The 21,692-nt window shown below is 41.6% G+C and overlaps 1 protein-coding gene across 1 annotated transcript in view; it reads right to left on the reverse strand.

The window, feature by feature from the left end:
- Positions 1-436: 436 nt before the first annotated feature.
- The window catches only part of TP53BP2 (tumor protein p53 binding protein 2), a 69,421-nt gene continuing 48,165 nt past the window's right edge, over positions 437-21,692 (reverse strand). The window contains exons 7-18 of the mRNA XM_029229375.1: positions 20,991-21,172; positions 20,468-20,632; positions 19,857-20,085; positions 18,349-18,462; positions 17,886-18,034; positions 16,654-17,119; positions 14,551-15,326; positions 11,289-11,426; positions 10,454-10,587; positions 7,228-7,394; positions 3,932-4,131; positions 437-1,239 (exon numbers count right to left, since the gene is read on the reverse strand). Coding sequence (XP_029085208.1) covers positions 1,198-1,239; positions 3,932-4,131; positions 7,228-7,394; positions 10,454-10,587; positions 11,289-11,426; positions 14,551-15,326; positions 16,654-17,119; positions 17,886-18,034; positions 18,349-18,462; positions 19,857-20,085; positions 20,468-20,632; positions 20,991-21,172 — 2,762 coding nt within the window. The 3' untranslated portion in view covers positions 437-1,197. The remainder of the gene's footprint in view (positions 1,240-3,931; positions 4,132-7,227; positions 7,395-10,453; positions 10,588-11,288; positions 11,427-14,550; positions 15,327-16,653; positions 17,120-17,885; positions 18,035-18,348; positions 18,463-19,856; positions 20,086-20,467; positions 20,633-20,990; positions 21,173-21,692) is intronic.

The raw sequence follows: 21,692 nt of genomic DNA on the forward strand, positions 1-21,692 counted from the left end.
ACCACTGGTTTTTCTCACCTGTATCTTCTATTAAATGAAACAGTTTCACTAAGCAAAATGAGTTCCCCCAAAATTCACAAACTTGGTAACATATTAATAAAATGACGTGCAGACTGTGTCTACCTAAGTTTTCATCCCGTAAATGTATATAACTCTATGGAGAATCTGAAATAAAATGAGGACACTGAAACAGCTTATCAGAAGCTCTAGGTAAAGGTACAAGTTTCTAGCACCATGGCCTCTAGGATCTTTAAAAAGCGTCTTAATTCTATAACAAAGACCGCCATGAAACTCACAAACTGCAAAACTGAGCAAAGAAATACTTACGTTTAATCACATGGCTGGTAAAAAAAAAAATTCTCATTATTTTTCAGCAGGGTTCCAATGGCTTAGGAACGTTAAACAAGGCTGTTAACTAAAGCCGGTAAAAAGCTTAGAGTCAAAAAGTTTAACTTTATTACAATTGTTTTTAAACTCAGCTATGATCTTGACAAAGATCACGGGTAAGTCTATATAGCAAGTCTCTAATTTCTGAGATACAAAAGACAATAAATATAGATTCAAACTTCAGCCTAAAAAAAAAGTCTAAATCTAATTACCTGTAGTGTAGTGTGGTTTCAATATTTTGAATACATGACGCTACAAGAACTCATAACATAAAGTTATTGCTCACTGACAACCAACAAACAGTTCTTCACAGACGACACGCAAGTGTGCGGCACCTTCGAGCCTCCATGTGAGTCCCCCACGGGCCTGCTGGTGCTGGGGGACAATCTGAGATGGCACCATGATGGCACTGCTCCTTCTGGTGGGAGGGCAGGGACAGGGGCAGGCAATGAAAAACGCCCATTTAAGCAGGCCCTGAAGCTGATCTCCCAGGATCCCAATAAGTGGTCCCGTTTCTTGCAGAGAACAGGACGGTCACCGTGTATCTTTCGGAGTGTGACACGGAGTACCTGTATCCAGCGCAGAGTGGTCAGCTTCCTGCCAAGCTCCGTTCATTCCATCATGCTGAGTATCCTCCACCAACAGTGACTCTGCTCCAAGCCTTCATTTGCTTCCAGAGCGCGATCTTCATTGCTTTCAAGTTAGTTTGTCATTAAAATAAGTCTTACAAAATTTTTGCCACAAACAATCATATTATTTCTTCTTATTGGTAACAGATTAATTCTTCATTAACTAAAAGTGTGCAAAGTTTCAAGCCAAGCTCCTTTGTCTTGGTTTAATTCTTGGGTATAGCTGTAAAAAAGAATTTTAAAAATATTTACATACTGCACAGATGTGGCAGTATAACACATTTTCAAGAAATATGGGGGGTAGGGACAGGTGCTGATGTCACAGGAAAGAAATTAAACCAAAGAACTCTCTGCCATGTGAAACACCCAGAGCTGCCCAAAGATTCATATTTACCAACTCTTGTACAAAGGACATTCAAAGGTCACAGGGGTTCCCTCAACAGGGACAACGCCATGGTGCAGTGATATAAAATTCAGGATGCGGGCTTCCCTGGCGGTGCAGTGGTTGACAGTCCGCCTGCCGAGGCAGGGGACACGGGTTCGTGCCCCGGTCTGGGAAGATCCCATATGCCGCGGAGCAGCTGGGCCCGTGAGCCGTGGCCGCTGAGCCTGCGCGTCCGGAGCCTGTGCTCCACAATGGGAGAGGCCACAACAGTGAGAGGCCCACGTACCTCAAAAAAAAAAAAAAAATCCAGGATGCTCTAAGCATTAACTCCATCTACACAGCCTACTGAACTGTCAAGTCCAACAAGGACCACAAAGGACTAGAGGTGATTTGCAATACGCTATAAGCTCCAATGCTGGGAGCTTCCATTCCAAGGGAAAAGATAAGAGGTTAAAAAGTCTCTATTTTAACTTTATTTCACAATGGACGTCACACAGACTTGAGGCTATCAGGAACCAAATGCCACAGACTAAAAGTCTACAGATTTGAGGAAGGATACGCGGAGTTTTTTGTTTTAGGATTTGGTGGTTTTGTGTTTTCCATAACAAGAGCTGGCAAGGAGGGTGTTCAGGAAGCCAAGAGCAAGTCAAACTAGTCATTCAACTGGCAAACAGAACAAAACCCTCCTCCCCCTCCCCTAGACAAAGGGAAAAAAGGGTTTACTGAAACAAAGTCAAGCCAGACTTCCAGCCCAAACTGCAAAGTTAACTGAGGGATCAATGTTGTATCAAGGGTTGTTTTTCTCTGTGAGGAAAGATATTTTAGCCAATATCATTTTCTACGCTTGTATGTGAGCCTGACTAAAACATTTATGCAATTTCCTTTTTCAAAAAAAAACCTCAAAAGGAACCCAAAGAAGTTGTGTAAAGGCCGCTTCTACCCAGGAAAGATCTCCAAAGAACCGAGAATATTTAAATGTCCGATTAAAATGAAAATCTGCAATCCAGCCCACTGATTACAGAACCTCTGAAAGCCACCCAGGAGGCAGAGCTTGGTCTCTGACCAGCTGCTTCCACACTTGGGAACAAATCATTCTCCCCATGTTTCATTCACCACTGGACCTCTTTGTCAGAAAATTAAAGTTAAGACTCAAATAAGCAACTACTTCTAAGAGGTAGAGCTTTTCCCAGATAAGAAACTACAAAAAGCAGAAGTGCGTGCCTGTTTGCTCTTGGTGTTCATTAAAGAAGGAAAGAGGCTGCACGCAAGAGATTATGCTTCTCTGGCGCTAAAGACTTTGTAGAAGCAAACAGGAGGGCTCGAAAGAGAACTACCTTTACATTGGAAAGATTTTTTTAACGGGCTCCATGGCTTAATTGTTTTTTTCAGTTTCACTACTCTTTATCGTTTATAGTATGATCACACGAATGAATATTGTCCAAACCCCAAATGCTTATCTAATAGTAAACTTTGCTACCAGGAAGACAGTAGTCAGGATATACGATGTCATTTACACTGCACATCAAACCACAAAGGAGAAGAGTCAGGAGGAGGAGATACAGGCCAGAATCCAAGCTCCAGGTCCCAACACCGGGGTCATTTTAACGAGCTCCACAGAGAGTAATGTCCGGACAGCGGGATGATTCCAGACAGAGCCCTGGTTCAGGGCCTCGAGTGGGACAGAAGCTCTCTGTGGACACAGACCATGTCTGTCTGACAGCTGATGAAAATACAGTGAAAATGTCTCCCATTTTTTGTATATTAGACTCTGTCCAACTATACTAGCCTTTCCCTGAAAATACTCCCCCCACCAAGAATGTCTGCCCACTGACAGCAGTCCCTTCAGACTAATATAGACATGTTATTGGATTACATGTGCTGATATGATTTGATTATTTTCTTGGTTTTTATGAACCTTAAAATCCAAAGGTAGAGAAAGAACAAAGAATCTTGTCTCTGGTGCCCTGTTCAAGTTCCCTAGCAGATTTGGAAATCCTGACTTAAACAAATCCAGGGACTTCCCTGGTGACGCAGTGGTTAAGAATCCGCCTGCCAATGCAGGGCCCTGGTTCGAGCCCTGGTCCGGGAAGATCTCACATGCCGCAGAGCAACTAGGCCCGCGCGCCACAACTACTGAGCCTGCGCTCTAGAGCCCGCGAGCCACAGCTACTGAGCCCGCGCGCCACAACTACTGAGCCTGCGCTCCAGAGCCCGCGAGCCACAGCTACTGAGCCTGCGCGCCACAACTACTGAGCCTGCGCTCTAGAGCCCGCGAGCCACAGCTACTGAGCCCACGCACCACAAGTACTGAAGTTCATGTGCCTAGAGCCCGTGCTCCACAAGAGAAGCCACTGCAATGAGAAGCCCACGTACCGCAACAAAGAGTAGCCCCCGCTCGCCCCAACTAGAGAAAAGCCCACGCATAGCAACGAAGACCCAATGCAGCCCAAAATAAACAAATAAATAACATAAAATAGATACAACATTAAAGAAATAAAAATTGTTTTAAAAAAAACCATCCTTCACTTACTCCCAGCAAATTGCGCGGAACGTATCCCTCCTTGTCATTCAGGCGGGCCCACCACCATTCAATCTCATCTTCGTCTTCCCTGCGGATTATTGTCATGCAGTCTCCTTCTTTCATGGGTAGCTCATCGTCATTCTGAGGTTCATAGTCCCAAAGGGCATAAATGACCCCTTTATTCATTATGCCCATCTTCTCCTGAACTCCTGAAATCATGTAAGATACAGAACAGAATATATGGAACTCAGAGGATACCACGCTCAGAACCTGTCACTCTATAAAACCAAATGAGAAGAAATGGGGACCTGCTGGAATGGTAGAACTACTATATTAAACATTCAATAAATAAACCTCCCGGGGCCAGGGGGAGCAGAGGAAGGCCAGCCGTGTAGAGGGAACATATAAAAGACAAGTTAACGTATGCTATCATCTCTAAACCAGCTCTAAAAACTAACCAACACCTTATAAGCAGCTCTCAAAACTTCTCTTACTCAGAACACAAAACGATTACAAACCCAGGAATAAAAAAAGAACTGTTCCAGTCTAGGATATTAAAAAAGTTAATGAAACATCTGTCCAATTTTAGCCTATTCACTAAGTGTATTGACCAAGGAACTCTGGAATCATTTTTGTTCTTTACCTAAAACTTAAAGCAGACAGAGAAAAATGACCAGAGTGTTGTGCCTATTAAAGTGGTCTCTATCAATTTCCAAATGTGGAAAGATAAAAGAAAAAAAATTATAAAATGTTAGAATATAGAAATATGGCCAGGTATATTAGACAGGATGTAAAAGTCCACATATAGTCAACTCTAAGATGATGAGAATCAGAATTCTAAAAGATACTGAAATCCACAAACTGGGGAAGGAAAAAAAATCCCCAAATGTCCACTTCTTACCAGAGTTAATAACAGATTTGCAAATGAACTACGACCTTAGGTTTTACCTTTCTCCATTTATACCTTCCTATCCTATAAGGCGACGCTAATGAGCAGTCACAGTCATCAACGGGCAGGCAACATGGGGAGAGGGGAGGAAGAATTAGACAACAATGTCCTGGGCAAGTCAGCGGTCATTATCATTGTCACCTTTTTAGAAAAGCCAGGAAAATACCTGCTTGCCTGTGAACAGCTGGGTTTCTCAACTTATGCGGACCTATATTATTATGAACTTATTTTTCCTGTGTCAATTAATACGACATAGCACACACTACCTCTCACTCTGGGCAAAACAAGAAATTAAATCGTTCTTTTCCAAAAGAAGGCTCTACCTATCTAAATGGTCAGGTTTCTACTCATGGGGACAAGTAAATTTCCAACTTTCAAGTTATACTTGATAGAACTGTAACTCCACCAAGTTTTAAAGCACGCCAGACTCGTCATCTGGTTGGGATCAGAATGGTGCACTCAACATAACAACTTGAGTCTCATTTCCAGGAAACCATTAGGCATGGAAGACAATTTCTCATTACTTTGCTATTTACCAAACTAAGAGTTATGAATCAACAATTTTCAAACGTTTCTGAGGGTCCTAAAAACATGCTCCATCTCACTGGCAGTTTGGGAAATGCAAACTAAAGGCACGGTGAGACAGGCTTCCAAATCCACCAAAGGTCAAAGAGAACACAGAGCAAAAGGTACTCTCTGCTTGACGTATATTCATTCCTGTGACCTGGCTATTCTACTTCTAGAGAGACACCAGAAGATGAGGACAAAAATGGTGGCCGAAGCCATGTTTATAACTGAATGCACGAATGGATAAATAAATAAATAACCCAACATCTGCCAAAAGTAGAATGGAAAGATAAATTGTAGTAGAGTCCCAAAATGGAACAGTAGCGCAGTGAAAAGAAACAACAGCTACATGCAGCAACACAGATGCATCTCAAAAACTATGGGGAATGAAAAAAGCAAGCCACAGAATCACCAGTATGGTTTATTTTATATGAAGGTCAAAAACGGGCAGAACTAAACAATATCAGTTGTAGGATTCATTCAGAGGTGATATACCTATTTTTATAAATTCAAGGGGGCAGTCACCACAGATGTGAGAGGAGCTACATCAGGGCAGGGCCCCTGCTGACGGCAGACAGAGCTCATGTTCTGTTTCCCAAGCTGGATACCTGGATGTTTCACTGTGTTAATCTAGGATCATCATTACTTAAACTGCACATCTATGTCAGAAATGCTCTCGGTATCCACGATATATTTCATAAATTTAAAAAATCTCTGATCAAATGTCCCTAAATGTTTTTTAAAAAATCATATCCCATACTTACATATAGCTTGATCGCCAAGACGTTTAACGTAAGAAAATACATATTAATATAACATACTGATTTCAAAATGTGTCCATAGGTCAAAATTATTCTTGGATGTAGAGTTGAGAACATAAACAGAGAGTGATCATAAATATCAACGATAAAAACTAAGAGCTGAGAGATGAAGAAGAGAACCTGCGGTCTATGGTTCTCCCTCTGACCCCTCTCCCTTCTCTCCGAGAGCCTGAAAACAGGCCTAGTGAGACTCGGAAAACAGTCAAACAGAGAAGACGTTTCACCTCAGGCATCTTTCCATGCCTGATGCTTGAGTGGTCTGGGGTCCTGGGACGTACCTCCTCATTTGTCTCTGTCTTTTCCCCTTCTCCATTTCTCTCAAGCCAGACTGAAAAGAAACATTAACCTCAACTTCTAAGACTTGTAAATAAAAAAAATTTTCCTTGTAAATAACTGTGCCAATCAACGTATATCCATCTAAAACTTCAAGTCCTTTTTTCTCTAGGGATAGAGCTGATGGGATGCATCAGAATCATAAACTCAAAAACAAGAGAACAAAAGAGTCAAAAAAATCAGTTCTAAAATATGGTGTTGCCTTTCTTTTCTTCTGCGACAAGTTTGATTTAGCAGGAAAACTTGGATCTGTGGATTCTTATTCCAACCCTGCATTTCTCTTGATCATCTTGCGGGGGGGTTCTGTTTACTTATTTGCACAGATACAGCATCACTCGCTAAGTACTGAAGTCTTACTAGAGGATCTTTCGATGGTCAAAAGCTATTAACCCTGCTAGGTCCAAGGCTGCATCACCGTCTTTTGTCTTTGAAGATGTCCCTGACAACAGCCGCTTCTAGGCACACACAAAAGCTGCATTCGTGTTTGCGATCGAGGCTGCCCTATCTTCAATGCCCAGGACTATGTACAACACAAAATGCTTTCCCAAATAATAAAAACCCTTTGGAACGATCCCCTAGCGATAAAGGATAAATGAATGCAGTAATCAGTGCACATAAATCGAACTGTTCCGTACCGTAAAGAAACTGCGAGCACTGGGTGTAGCCTTCCTCCGTTTCCTCACATTTATCAGCAGCCGTCTGCATGTCACTGTAGGTCATGGCAAACACAGCGGCTCCGGACTCCACCAAAAACTTACACACCTGGACGCTGTTACAGGACGCAGCGCAATGCAGCGGGGTCCTGCGGACAAGGGCACAGCAAGGACTGGGGGTGCCTTCCTACACGGGACGACACGTGCCGCAACACGGCATCCGCAGGGAGAGCTCTCCAGCCTGTCACCCACCAGGCCCTTTCTCCTGAAAACCGCTCTCACAGATTTTTAAAAATGAGTTAAACATAGATGCTTGAGCCCATCCGAGAATTCCAGCCACAAAGAAAAATGTCGGGACGGCCCTGGGGCCAGGGCAGCACCGCGGGTGAGAGGGATCAAGGACAGGAGTGAAAGGACAGGCAATTTGTATACTGATCTAAAGCAGGATAGAATATATTTAGTTCCATGTTCTGGAGCATCCAGCCTGATTATTTCCACCAGGATGGAGGACATAACATCTTTAAGTAATAGGCCTCCCCTCAAAACACGTGCCTGGGCTTCCCTGGTGGCGCAGTGGCTGGGACTCCGCCTGCCGATGCAGGGGACACGGGTTCGTGCCCCGGTCCGGGAGGATCCCACATGCAGCGGAGCGGCTGGGCCTGTGGGCCATGGCCTCTGGGCCTGCGAGTCCGGAGCCTGTGCTCCGCGGTGGGGGGGGCCACGGCAGTGAGAAGCCCGCGTACCGCAAAACAAAAACAAAAACAAAAAAGAAACACGTGCCTGTAAATGTCCCTTTATCACCATCAATTTTGAAGGAATTAAGTTGCACATAAAGAACTACCTTTCCCCAACATTTTTTTAATCCTAATTCAATTTTAATTGGAAAAAAAATTGCCAATTCAATTCAGACCAGAAAAATGACTGGAAAATACACATTTCAATCTATATTAGCAACTGGTTAGCAGGAACTTAGGAATACCATGACAAAGAATCTTCTCCACCATCTCAAATGTTTCATAATGTATTATAAATGACTCCAGATTCATGGTAAAGGTGGAAGAGCCGGGACCACTGCCCAAACTCAGAAGATGGGCTGGAGGATGTTAATCAAGCCCTGAAGTACATGAGATTTCTTTACCCTTTTCTTCCCTCCCCTTTTCATGTTATTATTCCACTTGGGTCTTTCACAAAAGAAATTTATTTCCCACCCCCCACATCCCAAACACTACCACTAATAATTTGTTGAATATTACTACAGACTTTTTAACTGCATGGCTTTTTAATTTTTAATTTTTTTAGTAGTAAAAAATTATACATAATCTAAACTCCCAATATTAGGAAACAAAGACATTGTGACACATTAAGAATTTGTTCTGCTTATGTTGTGAAGGTAAACTAAAAAAGTAGGCATAAAAAAGGCAAATACTGTTTGTTATCACTTATATGTAGAATCTGAAAAATAAAACGAATGAAGAGAACAAAACATGCAGACGCACAGATGCAGAGAACAAATCAGCGGCTACCAGTGGGGAAAGCCAAGCGAGGAAGAGATCAAGACGGGGATCGGGGACTAAGAGGTACAAACTATTATGTATAAAATAAATAAGCGACAAGGATATTTTGTACAGCACAGGGAATGTAGCCGATATTTTAATAACTTTAAATGGAGTATAACCTATAAAAAATTTGACCCTGTGTTATACACCCGAAACTAGTATAATATTGTAACTCACCTATACCTCAACTTAAAAAAAAACCTATTGAGAGCCAAACTAAAAAAAATATATAGGCATAAAAAATTATACATATAGGGCTTCCCTGGTGGCGCAGTGGTTAAGAGTCCGCCTGCCGATGCGGGGGACATGGGTTGGTGCCCCGGTCTGGGAAGATCCCACATGCCGCGGAGCGGCTGGGCCCGTGAGCCATGGCTGCTGAGCCTGCGCATCTGGAGCCTGTTGCTCCGCAACGGGAGAGGCCACATCAGTGAGAGACCCGCGTACCACAAAAGATAAATAAATAAATAAAAATAAATAAAAATTATACATATATACACATACATAAATGAGCTTGAAGGAAACATTAAAATATTGATGGTGTTTACTTCTAGATTGTAGGATACAAATGGCTTGTTTTCCTCTTATTTCTCTATTTTGTACGTTTTCCACAATGGGCTCACATTACTTTTATAAATACAATTTTTTTAAAGTGCAACCAAAAATGCTTCTCCAAGAATTATTTATAACAAACAAAGAATTGGAAAGCAATCTAAACGTCTAGCAAGAAGGAGACAGCCACAATGAATGAGCCACAGCCACGTGGTAAGACATGAGGCTTTTTTAACCTATGCATATGGGTGTCTGCAACTTATATGTGTATACATGTAAATTTGATATTACAATTATTTCCATATTGAAAGAAACATAGGCTATAAAATTTAAATACTTGTGTAAATACAGTGTGATTATAACTTAATTTTTTTTTCATATAGAAAGAAGTAAATCTTTCCTAGGAATCATTATTAATCATTAAATCATAATTTAATTAATAATCATTAAATCATCATCCTAGGAGTAATAATATTCGTCATTTACAATAATATCTCCTGGGTTTTAGCCACACACCAGTTCCACAAGATGCTCCATGAAAAATGGATTCCACGGTCAAAACTATTGGGAGAAGTTTACAAATTATAATCCCCTCTTAGACACACAGTAGTTTCAGGGAGGTGGGGGGACCCTGCTTAAATCAGCATTTCTCATATTCACTGAAGCATGCCAATGAACTGTGTACCACTTTGGGACATTTCTTATCTTTATTATTTAGCTACTAAACTTCTGAAACTCCATCTGGGAAATTCCCTGGCGGTCCAGTGGTTAGGACTCTAAACTCTCACTGCCAAGGGCCTGAGTTCAATCTCTGGTCGGGGAACTATGATCCCATAAGCCATGCAGTGTGGCTAAAAAAAATTTTTTTATATAAAAAAATAAAACTCCATCTGCTTCCAGAACGGGAGTGAGATGACTATTACATGAAGACATATTAATTCCTTAAAAATGTCTCCCACGTCTCTCCTTCTAGATTACAAGCAGCACTGAGGACACGCACTGACATACTTCTTCCCTTCTAACAGCGTCTACAACACTGCTCCTTCGTTGCCTACGCAGCAGATACAATTGAAGTCTGAGTGGAGTTTAAAAGAAAACCTTACCATCCATCACTGTCAGCAGCATTGACATTTACACCAAACTGTACCAGGAATTTAACAATTTCTGTGTGTCCTGCACACACGGCGTTGTGAAGAGCTGTGATACCTTCATCATTAGGAAGGCTTGGGTCATCAACCTGTAACATCAATAAGAACAAGGGTGATCATCACTCAAATTTTCTGTCACCTTAACTGTCAACTATTAACTGGCTCTAGGATCAAGAGAATTGAAAGAGCCCCTTGTAGTCTTTTTTTTTTTTTTTAAACATAATTAAAACCTTCAGGAGCCAAGAAAACTATACCAAGTACAGTTCTAGAAATACGACATTAAGTAGGCACTCCCTATAAAAAGGGTTTTAAAAGCTGAAGAAGTCCCAGAAACTATATATCCTTATAGTCACTTTTGTTTATTTATCCTCCAACTTCCCACCACAGATAAGCATCTAAGGAGAAGTCACGTTTGCCATGGAAGGGAAGAAAGGTCAACTAAAAATATTTTAAATAGCAGGTTTCTGAAAAATAGGGACCACATCTGTAATTTAACACTGCAGGGTACAAATCCATACTTGAGCAACTTTTAAAGGAGGGTCATGATGTCCCTAAGGAAAGTACCCCCAGTGAATAACTGAACTTCCGCACTATTTATTGAAAGTGTTACAGCCACACCTTTAAAACAGAGAAGCTGGTTTTGGAGCATGCTCAAGAGTTCCTCTCAACAACCCCACCTCCCAAGAGAGGAAACAATGCAGAAGTACACTTTCCCTACAGGACCCTTCTGATTAGAGCTTCAAAACAAAATACAAGGCGGTATATAAGAAACGTGCTAATTCCATCGTACCTCATATATAATTCTCTGTACAAGGTCAAATTCTCCCTCCAAAGAGGAATCTAGAAGTAAAGCAAGGGGGTTGAATTTCACCCTCATTCCGTGAGCAATCCGTTCTGAACCAGTTTTACGCAAGTTTGTCCTTTTGCCCTGCAAGAGAAATGCACGGAAGGTTAAGGATCCTGGTCTAAGCAAGGGACCAAAAAACAACAAAAAGGGAGGAATAATATCTCAGCTGAGATAGTAAAAGGAACTTTGAAAATACATACATACGTATACATACATATATATATATACATATATATATATATATATACACGTATATATATATATATATATATATTTAGCGCTTAATGAATAAACCCACGTAACTAAGTGGGAAGAACCTAACTCTTTAAAGCCTAGTGAAAACTACATTTGGGTAACACGCGCTAAGAGTATAATCTGCAGTAGGAAGCAGGCTGGTTCTCTGTCAAGGATCAAAATTAGCCAAGATTGGTCTTTAATTACCTAATACAGTAGCGCTAACCCCACATTAATAAACTGGGCAAGAGCACAAACTGAGAATTGCGAGAGCTGACATTTATTGAATGATTATTCACTTATTCCTCTTGAAAACCCTATTATCCCATTTTACAGATAAGGAAGTTGAGGCACACAGCCAGTAAACATCAGAGCTGGAATTCAAATCCAAGGAATCTGGCTTCTTCAAAGCCCCTCCTTTTAACCATATCCAACATAATGCCTCCTGGGGGAAGGGGAGTGGAGCATATTATGAAAGTAAAAAATAAAGATTATTAGTCTGTCTTAGACATACCAGGGAGGAATCCTACAAGTCTTAAAATGCTATCACTATTTTATATTTAGAAATTTAACTGTACTCCAAGACACATGGGTAAATTAACCATCTTTTCTACATTTTAATACGTCAGGCTTAAAAAACTAAGGCAAACGTTAAAACTAGATCTAACATCCTATAAGACAGGTTTCTTGAACACAGCCAACAGAGTGGAAACATTTCCTAGGGTATGATATGCTGCACATACTTCTCTTTATTTTATTTCAGGTGTGGAAAACGACTGAGTTTTGAAAAACGTTAAGTAGCAATGAATATATTTCATAAATGTACAATGGCTAAAATGTTTCTGTCTCTTGAAAAAAAGAAAACAAGAGTAAATATTACATGGCTGAGATAATACAACTCACAAACAGTACAATCATACCCACTTTCAAACAACAGCACGAGATAGTGGCTTCTATTTCACTTGAACCAAGAAGGAAAAAGTTTACAGATCACCTTCCCAGGAAGAGAATAACAGAATCTCGCAAGTTTAACTCAAAGAGAACCACACCTCAGGACGGAGCAGCACAGAATTGTTAAAAAAGTGTTAACCTCTATTTTAAAACTTTTTTCACTAGAATTCAATGTTTACCATATAGAATTTTTTTTTTTTTTTTTTTTTTTTTTTGGTGGTACGCGGGCCTCTCACTGCTGTGGCCTCTCCCGCTGCGGAGCACAGGCTCCGGACGCGCAGGCTCAGCGGCCATGGCTCACGGGCCCAGCCGCTCCGCGGCATGTGGGATCCTCCTGGACCGGGGCACGAACCCGTGTCCCCTGCATCGGCAGGCGGACTCTCAACCACTGCGCTACCAGGGAAGCCCTACCATACAGAATTTTTAAACAAATGTCGACTGTAAACTAGTAGTTGAGGCAACTTTGGATAATCATTATCTTTGACTTCTACCACATCTAAAAGATGTAATAAGGGATCAAACATATAAAGCACTTAAAAAAAAACCCTTACAATATGCTATGGTGCTTTTGCCCAGGTTTTAAAAATTCATAGCTTGGCATCCTACTGAAACAAAATGACTTCAAACTAAAGTCTGAAAAAACCAACTTTGAAGACATTTTGGGATTCTGATCTTCTCTCACCTATTTCAAAGTGACAAAGTAAACTTCCAAAGAAAAGCTTAACATTTGGAAGGAGTGCAGAAGACACGCCCAAGTCAAAACATACAAAGCTTAAGAATAACTTAGCGTCATCCAAAACCTATGGGATGCGGCAAAAGCAGTTCTAAGAGGAAAGTTTACAGTGATACAAACTTACCTCAGGAAACAAGAAAAACCTCAACCTAACCTTATATCTAAAGCAACTAGAGAAGGAAAAACAAACAAAACCCAAAGTTAGCAGAAGAAAAGAAATCATAAAGATCAGAGCAGAAATAAATGAACTAGAGATGAAGAAAACAAGAGAAAAGATCAATGAAACTAAAAGCTGGCTCTTTGGAAAGATAAAATTGATACACCTTTAGCCAGACTCGTCAAGACAAAAAGGGAGAGGGCCCAAATCAACAAAATTAGAAATGAAAAAGGAGAAGTTACAACCGACACCGCAGATATACAAAGGACCGTAAGAGACTACTACAGGCAACTACATGCCAATAAAATGACTGTCCACACTAGAAGAAATGGACCAATTCTTAGAAAGGTGCCATCTTCCAAGACTGAACCAGGAAGAAATAGAAAATGTGAACGGACCAATTACAAGTACTGAAATAGAATAACTTAATGTCAGAGCACAAGGAAACCTGAGGGATCGCCAGGATACCCAGAGACTTCAAACCAGGCTGAAGCAGAGGAAGAGGCTAGAGGGTCCACCCCACTCTCTGCTCCGTTACCTCCCCCAGCCCCCATTTCATCCAGAACCCTTCCAATTTTATCAGCATTGGAAGTTTGAGGTTCCACCTAAATATGACATTGAAAATAAATTTCACTGCTAGAAAAAGAAAAGTCTGAAAGAGTGATATCACCAATGAGAGAAGTTAAACCATCTGCCCGATTTCACAGAGCTAAACTAGTGATCGAAAGTTCCAAATCCAGGTCTTTTCATTCCCAGTGTTGCCTTCCATAATATGTGACACCAGCTAGAGAAGAAACAGCAAACATGGTGTTTATAGGTATAAGAGCAAAACTTTGTTTCCTTCATAAAGAAAGGGGTTCTTCCCCCAAAATTAAAATGTTTGTGGTGCTGAATATATTGCGTTTTGATAACATTTATAAGATCCACTCTGTGCCAAGGGAACTGTAAAATAAAGGGCAAGCTGTAGAACACATTTGCTACAACAGGCAGTTTAAACACAGACCATCTTTGGTGAATGGCCGGCTGTAAGTACTCACTGGTGTTTCACTGAGTAGGGACAACGAGCCACCTAGAAAGCTGTGACGAGACAAAAGGTTTCTGCAGTGACCACAAGACACCACAGTACTTACAGGAGGCAGAGAAACCTGCCCAGTGATCTCAGGCGGACGCAGGCTCACAGGGTCTTCTCCTGGGCCTTCTGGCTCCCCAGATGGGTATGGCGGGGGTGGGTAGGGGGGGTACTCTTCGAGGTACACTTCAAGCAGAGGGGGAGCCTCTGGGTTTGGCTCTTCCACGTTGTTCTGGAAACTTGGACTGCTGTCTGGGACTCCTTCAGGCTCATACTCAAGGCCCGGAGAAGGAGCGGGCAGGTCACTGCTCTCTGTACTGGCGCTCCCTGCTTCCCCCGGGGATACCGGTTCAGGGGCCAGAGGGAGCGCCTCCTTCTCTGGCTCCACGTGCAAATATGGATTCTGGGTCTCCATCGGGCTTTCCGGGCTGGCAGTCCCAGAAGTGGACTTGGATGCGTGTGCCGGGACGGAGATGGTCTCCATGGCAGCGATGGTGGTCCTCTGATACAGAAGTTTCTGAATATTCGGCCCATTAGGACCCTCTGGCTCTGTAATAGAGCTGCGTTTCTTTAGTGGCCGTGGTGCGTTCGACAGTTTCTTTCGCAGGGCTTCTAGGTCAGCGTCGCTCTGGTTTCGGTAAGGATTCGATAAGAAAGGCAGTAATTTGGTTGGGCTCAGTGGCCTAGGAATTCTTTCGTTTTCATGGGTCTCCTGAACTGAAGAAATGGGCTCTGTTTCAGGTTCCGGGCTGCCAGGTTTGCCCTGGGTATTGGAATAAATGTTCTCTGGGAGCTGCTGTGGGTTCTGGGCAGTAGCAATCACAGGCTTGCCATAAACTAATTGGAAATGGAAAAAAAGCCCTGATTAGTATTAATTAAACAAAACTAGCAAATAACAGACATAGCTAACAATAATTAAAGCCTCTTTTAATTTCAGTTATTACATAATACCCTTCAATACAACTAATTTTTAAAAATAACAAATGACAAAGCAAGGTTTCCATCGTTGCATAATAAACTTATTACAGAATCAAAACCCTCATTGATTGTAAAGAGGTACCATTATTTTATGTACCAATGTGAAAGAAAATGTTGTCAATTATAATTGTAAGAAATCACAGACCACAGTATCCAAATTTAAAATGTCAAAATGTAAAAAAAAAAAAATTAAAATAAAAATAAATAAAATGTCAAAATGTGAAAAGAATTTAGAATCAGTGAAAACTGGTGATCCTTTCACGTGTCCAGATTAAAACTAAACATGCACTATTCACAATTTTCAAAAGGAAATCAATGTGACAAATCATTTGGCTTACAAAATTATTAAGAACCACTTCTATTTACCAAAACTATTCTCCGTAAACATTCTGATCACATCATCATTATCTAATTCCCGAATTATTATATTAGCAGTTTTCACCAGACTCATGAAAAAGAGTAAGATGTAGCATCTATACTAATTCTCTGCTGTGTAATTACTTTCATGACATTCTGGGCCACAATTACGTGCTTATTTCATAACTAGAAAGCCATTTTCATTCCATTAAAACACAGTGAATTTTATTCCCGTCCGATAAACTAATGACTCTTAGAAAGAACCCAACAAGTTACCAAATTATGTATGTTGAACACAAAGTAATCTTTTTGTGTTTTATATTTAACTAGTAACTGTGTCCTCATTAGAACAACTTAAAATATAGTAGAGAACGTTAAAAAAAAAAATACATATACAGAGGCAGTTGTCTAAACCTCTAGGCACCAAGAACACCTGGTCAGACCTAGAGTGAAGACACATCCCTCTGCGCAGCGATCCCCTGCAGGCACTTTTCCCCACTCACCGAGGAGCTCGTCCGTGAGCGGGAAACAAACGCACACAGGAAATTCAACACAGAAGGCTATGTCATCGCTATAGGTTTTATGCATCAATTTTCATATTTATTTCATTTTATTCACCTACCGTCTTCAGCTACTACAGTAGCTGACATTTAGCACAAACTCTTTTAAACTCCCCATGAAGAACAGAAGCCATAATGAAACAAATCTCTTAGGACAAAAGCATCAGTCAAAAGAGGTACACGTCACTGTGCTGTTTACTGATCGACGGCAGCTCTGGTGTAGGATGGAAACACATCCACGCAGGTGAAGATGAGACCAAGAATCTTACCGCTCGGAAAGTGGGGCCCTCGGGAATGGGACTTGGTCAATGCGCTCTGCACGGCCTGCTGGAAGTTTTTGCCGGGAGCCTGGTGCTGGGTATACATGGAGTATATGGAGCTGGCAGCCACGGTCTGGGGTTTCCTGAAGGGCGGAAGGAGGGTGTCCTTGGAAGGCTGAGGCGTGAAGGGCCGGACGGCAGCAGCAGGGGGACTTTCTTGCTTAGAACCTGGAGGAAGGGTCTGGTCCGCTTGGCCAACTGAAGGCATGCTGGCAGCCAGCAGGACCCTCTGCTGCTGCGCTGCTGGTTTGGGTTTGTTTCCCGTGGATGCGACAGCCGCTGACAAGTGCTGAGGGCTTCCATCTGGCTTAATGTCTGAGGGCGACTGATTCGTTTGTCCAAAATAAGGCAAATTAATCTGTTTTGGTTTTGATGGAACAGGAGGTGGTACCTTAGCTACATTCTTATTTGCAGCCTGTGAACACACACAACAGCCGATTAAAATACTGTGTAACTGGGTACACAGGATGTTCCAGACACCCTAAACGTCACCAATGTTAAATACAGACTGAAAAGACTAGCTCTACATTCAAAAATCATTAAAAACTCTTAAATCTCTGAACTAAATCACACGTAAAAGGCACTTCAGTAATGCAATACAAATCCTGCCCCGTACGATTTCCTCCGCATTGCCCCTTCCTATTTGGGCAACTATAAGTAGCCACTTGAAGACTTTGAACTGCCATCTTACACATTCACGGGTGGCACCAACAACTGAAAACCATTCTCGTTCATCGGAACTTCACGCAATCTGGGCCATGTGGTTAAAAAACACTCCTAACTTGGAGCGTGCAGCCATAGACTGCTCATCAAAGGTTGGGATACTAACAGTTACGGAAGATTCATCATCAGATTGCTTGACATAACCTAAGCTCCAAACTTTGAAGAAACAAGGTGACCGAGCAGCACAAATACAATGTTCTTCAATGCACTAGTGTTTTTTAAGAGAATCATACAAAACATGACCCAGAAGCAAGCATGTTAGTCATGTGCCAGTACGATGTGAGACCACAAATATACTCAAGCAACAGAATTTAAAATAACAGAATGCTATTGTATTTTCTAATCTTCCAGATAGATTTTTTTTCTCTCCCTTACGTAATACTTTCTCTCTTCTAAAAAAAAAAAAAAATGTATATAGAATTACCATTAAATCTTAAAACTGGGATACTCTCAAGTACCTGAGCATCCCGCAAGATATCTTCACTGCTCTGGTTCTTCCTGAGGGTACCAAAGGCGGGTGGGGCAGCAGACTGGTCCACGGTGTCAAACATTGAAAAGGGACGCACTTTCTTCTCCTTCTCCCTCAGCGGGACCTCCCCATCATCAGCTGAAGAAGACAGGGGAAAAAAAGAATCACGCTGATAACCAAACTGCTTGTAATAAAATTTCTTATTCACACATGTTTCTCTCTCCTCAAACGTATACCCACTAAATGCTCTTCTATTCTTAAATTAAGTTGATTAAAGGATAACCCAACACTACAATGCTAGTACCTTAATTCCCTGGCTAAATGAAGCTGTTCTGGAAATAAACACAGTCCCTGGTCTGAACACACTAGAAAATAAGCTATCTAAAAAAGGATACACAGAACCTTTAGATGCCCAAAACAGAATATTCAGGAACAGCACAAGTAAACCTCACCTTGGTCTGGAGCATTTCCAGAGCTTTTGGACACAGAAGCAGAGGCTTGTTGGCTCGAGAAAAGATCTGCATTCGGAGGAGTCCAATCAGGGCCAAGCAGATGGATTTTAGAGCCTAGAACACAGAAAAGCAACTGCAATAACCTGGCATTCTAAGGAGATGTCTAATGGTTCACTTTGCTGCTAGGAAGTTAAATCTCTAAAAATGGGTTTAAATCTCAGACTCACAAAAACCCCAGTAAACTTACTTAGAAAACATCACATTTTATAATTGTAATTTAAGAGTGCTCCTGCTGACTCAAATAAATTAATCACCATCAACAGAAAGTCCGTTTGAAGCAGCAAGGACGCATTACTCCTCACCAGGTAAGAAAACATCACCATCCCACCCAGAAAATGACTTCCAATCTAGCAGACCAAGGGCTCTCTGGTGTGTCTTACATAACCACCACAAGTGATGCACACACAACAAAAGCAAAAGCACGGACTTTCAGCCCATGACTCTGACCACAGTCTTGGGTAAATCAGAGTATTCAGGTTTTTTCTACACTGGTATTTAAGTTTCAAAGCCATAGCTTTTATTTTTCCTTAAAAAAACAAAACTAACTCTTTCTACAATAAAACCCAGACTATGCAGCACTACTGCTTCACAGTGGCAATTAATCCAAAATAATAATTTTAAAGTTAGCTACTATTTACACATGATAGTGGTTACGGAAAAGAGACGATTCTATTTTTTTTTTCTCCAGGGGTGAGTTTAGTAAGTTCATTAAAGGATGTTTTTTGCCCTGCTTTTCCTCCAACTCTACCTTCATTTTTTCCTCCTATTATAAAAGTCTGGCTTGCACCTGCCCCCCGCCCCCGGCCAAGTATCTGAGGACTACACACAGAATGCAAAGACCACTAACACAACGAACCTCTGTTACTTTCACTTTTATCTCCCAATATGTTTACCTTTATTCTAAAAATTATCATCAAGCAAATTCTCACACAGAAACATATACGAATAGCAAACACCAATCATCAACAGAATGGACCTACTGTCTCGCATTCTGTGGAGACAACACCACTAACATATCTGGAGTTTTTATACCACAAGGAAAGTTCTCAAGTTATTAACATCAGATCAAAATTTCCTTATTAACGAGAAGGAATTCAAAACAATTTCCAGGTTTTTAAAAACCTGATGTTTTATTTCATTTCCTGAACAGAACCCTATAGTACTTAGGTTTAAGAAAATTATCATTTCTTAACCCCAAAGAACACAAGGAGATTCTTAGAATTGCCACATGAACAAGGGATAGGAAGACATCTTTTTAAACTCAAACTTGGAGGAAAAAAAAAAATCTAAATTAAAAAAAAAAAAAAAGACTTGCTGTGAAGCACGAATAAAAGAAAGGTATACAAAAACAAACAAACAAATAAATAAATAACTCAAACTTGGGGGAAAATCATAGTGAGCACGGGAGCAACAAAGCCCTGGAAGGACTTGGAAATGCCTGGTTTTACCTTTCACTTGTGAAGCGGCCCCAGATCTCATGTTGGGCAGTGTCTGGACTTTCATGGACCCCTCGGAAGCCTGTGTAGCCCCAGGCCCATCGGGCAGGGCTGGCTTCACCAGAAGCTCAGGCCTCGAGGGAATCCGGGGCATAGTTGACGACTGGATATAGGGACCGACTGCAGCCACTCGACTCGGCCCCGACGCCCCCGGCTGGGGCAGGTGTCCATCAGACGAAACCTTAGGAGAAAGCACAGAGCCTTTAGTATTGCAAGTCAGGCTGGATCTGACTCAGAAAAGCCCGTGACGTGTTCATAATTTTGTTAAAAATCGGCACTTTCAGGATCTAGCCATCAAATCTACAAGAGATATCCCCAAACAAAAACACCCCATGGTGAACTCTCACCCACACTTTATTACAAGAATTAGAAAAAAGAGCAGAGCTACGTAGGTGATAGTATTAAAAGTATAAGAACAGTGGATTCTCTTTCAAGAAGTCACAGGTCCCGTCCCTTTCCAGAGGACGCACCGAGCAATGATTCTGAAGATGCTGCTGCAAGTACTGACCTCGCTGGGATGGTCATCGTCCCCTCCTCCCGCCCCCTGCCAATAGCACACTTACTGGAAGGTTCTCTTTCTGCTGCAGGGCCGCCTTCTTCTTCCACAGCCGGTCCCTGAGCTCATTAACACGCTTGTCCATGACCGCCACTTCTGAATTGCGCTTATTCAAGCACTCCCTCTGTTGTTGCAGCTTGGCATTCTGCTCCTGGTTCAGTTTGTTTCTTAACTGAACAAAATTAAGGGAATAAAAGGTAGCCAAGGAGTAGGAAGAAAAATTTCTCAAAACAGATAATCACATGGTTCGCTATTATACAGTTTCTAAAAATGTAAGGTCCCCCCACACTTCTCATCTCACGGTTTAAAATTAAGTGTCGGACCACCAGCTGTGGTCATAAGGAATACCTCAGATTTCCTGTCTGAGGTACTATAAAGTTTATTCTGGATTCTGCGGGGTTTAGGTCTTCCTCCCCCTCCCCGCTTTAAGGAAAAGAGGCCGAAATCCAGGACTTCCTGCCGCTTATGTGGACAATGCTGTCGTCCTAGAGAGGATGTGCCACTGAATGTCACAGGCGGCCACAGTTTACCTGCAGCTCCTTGTACAACCGATCAAGCTCAGCCACCGCGGACTGGTTGTCATGGTGACCATCAATCCTGCCATTCTTGAGCATCTCTAGCTGTCTTGTAAGTTCCTCTACTTTTGACACAGCCAGAACGAGCTCCCTCTGCTTTTGCTGGAACAAACTATTCATCTGTTCAATTTCCTCCACTAAAGTAAGAACGAGAAAAGCAACAGTAGTTGAAAAGAAAAATGAGAATGGACTGCTTTCCGGGCAACCAGCATGTACCATAAACTTTCTCATAAAAAGTAGAGGAAATTTTCAGGAATGTCCTAGAATCAACCTATTCCTTTATAAGCACCTCTAAATCAAACAGACATCTCTAAATCAAATCACTAAAATTTTAATTAAAATGGTATTGTAACAGATGGAGCCATTATATGCATAAAAATCCTTACCTTCATCAAATTTTCAGTCAAAAATTAGAGAGAAGAAAGAGGACTTCAATGCAGGGGGCCTGGGTTCCATCCTTGGTCAGGGAACTAGATCCCACATGCATGCCGCAACTAAGAGTTCACATGCCACAACTAAGGAGCCCTGGAGTCGCAACTAAGGAGCCCACCTGCTGCAACTAAGACCTGGTGCAACCAAATAAGTAAATAACTAAATGGCGGGGGTGGAAACTACTACTACTACTACTACTACTACTACTACTACTACTACTACTAC

The sequence above is a fragment of the Monodon monoceros genome, unplaced genomic scaffold, assembly GCF_005190385.1.
Source record: "Monodon monoceros isolate NGI ecotype Baffin Bay Population unplaced genomic scaffold, NGI_Narwhal_1 Super_Scaffold_18, whole genome shotgun sequence".
Lineage (NCBI taxonomy): Eukaryota > Metazoa > Chordata > Mammalia > Artiodactyla > Monodontidae > Monodon > Monodon monoceros.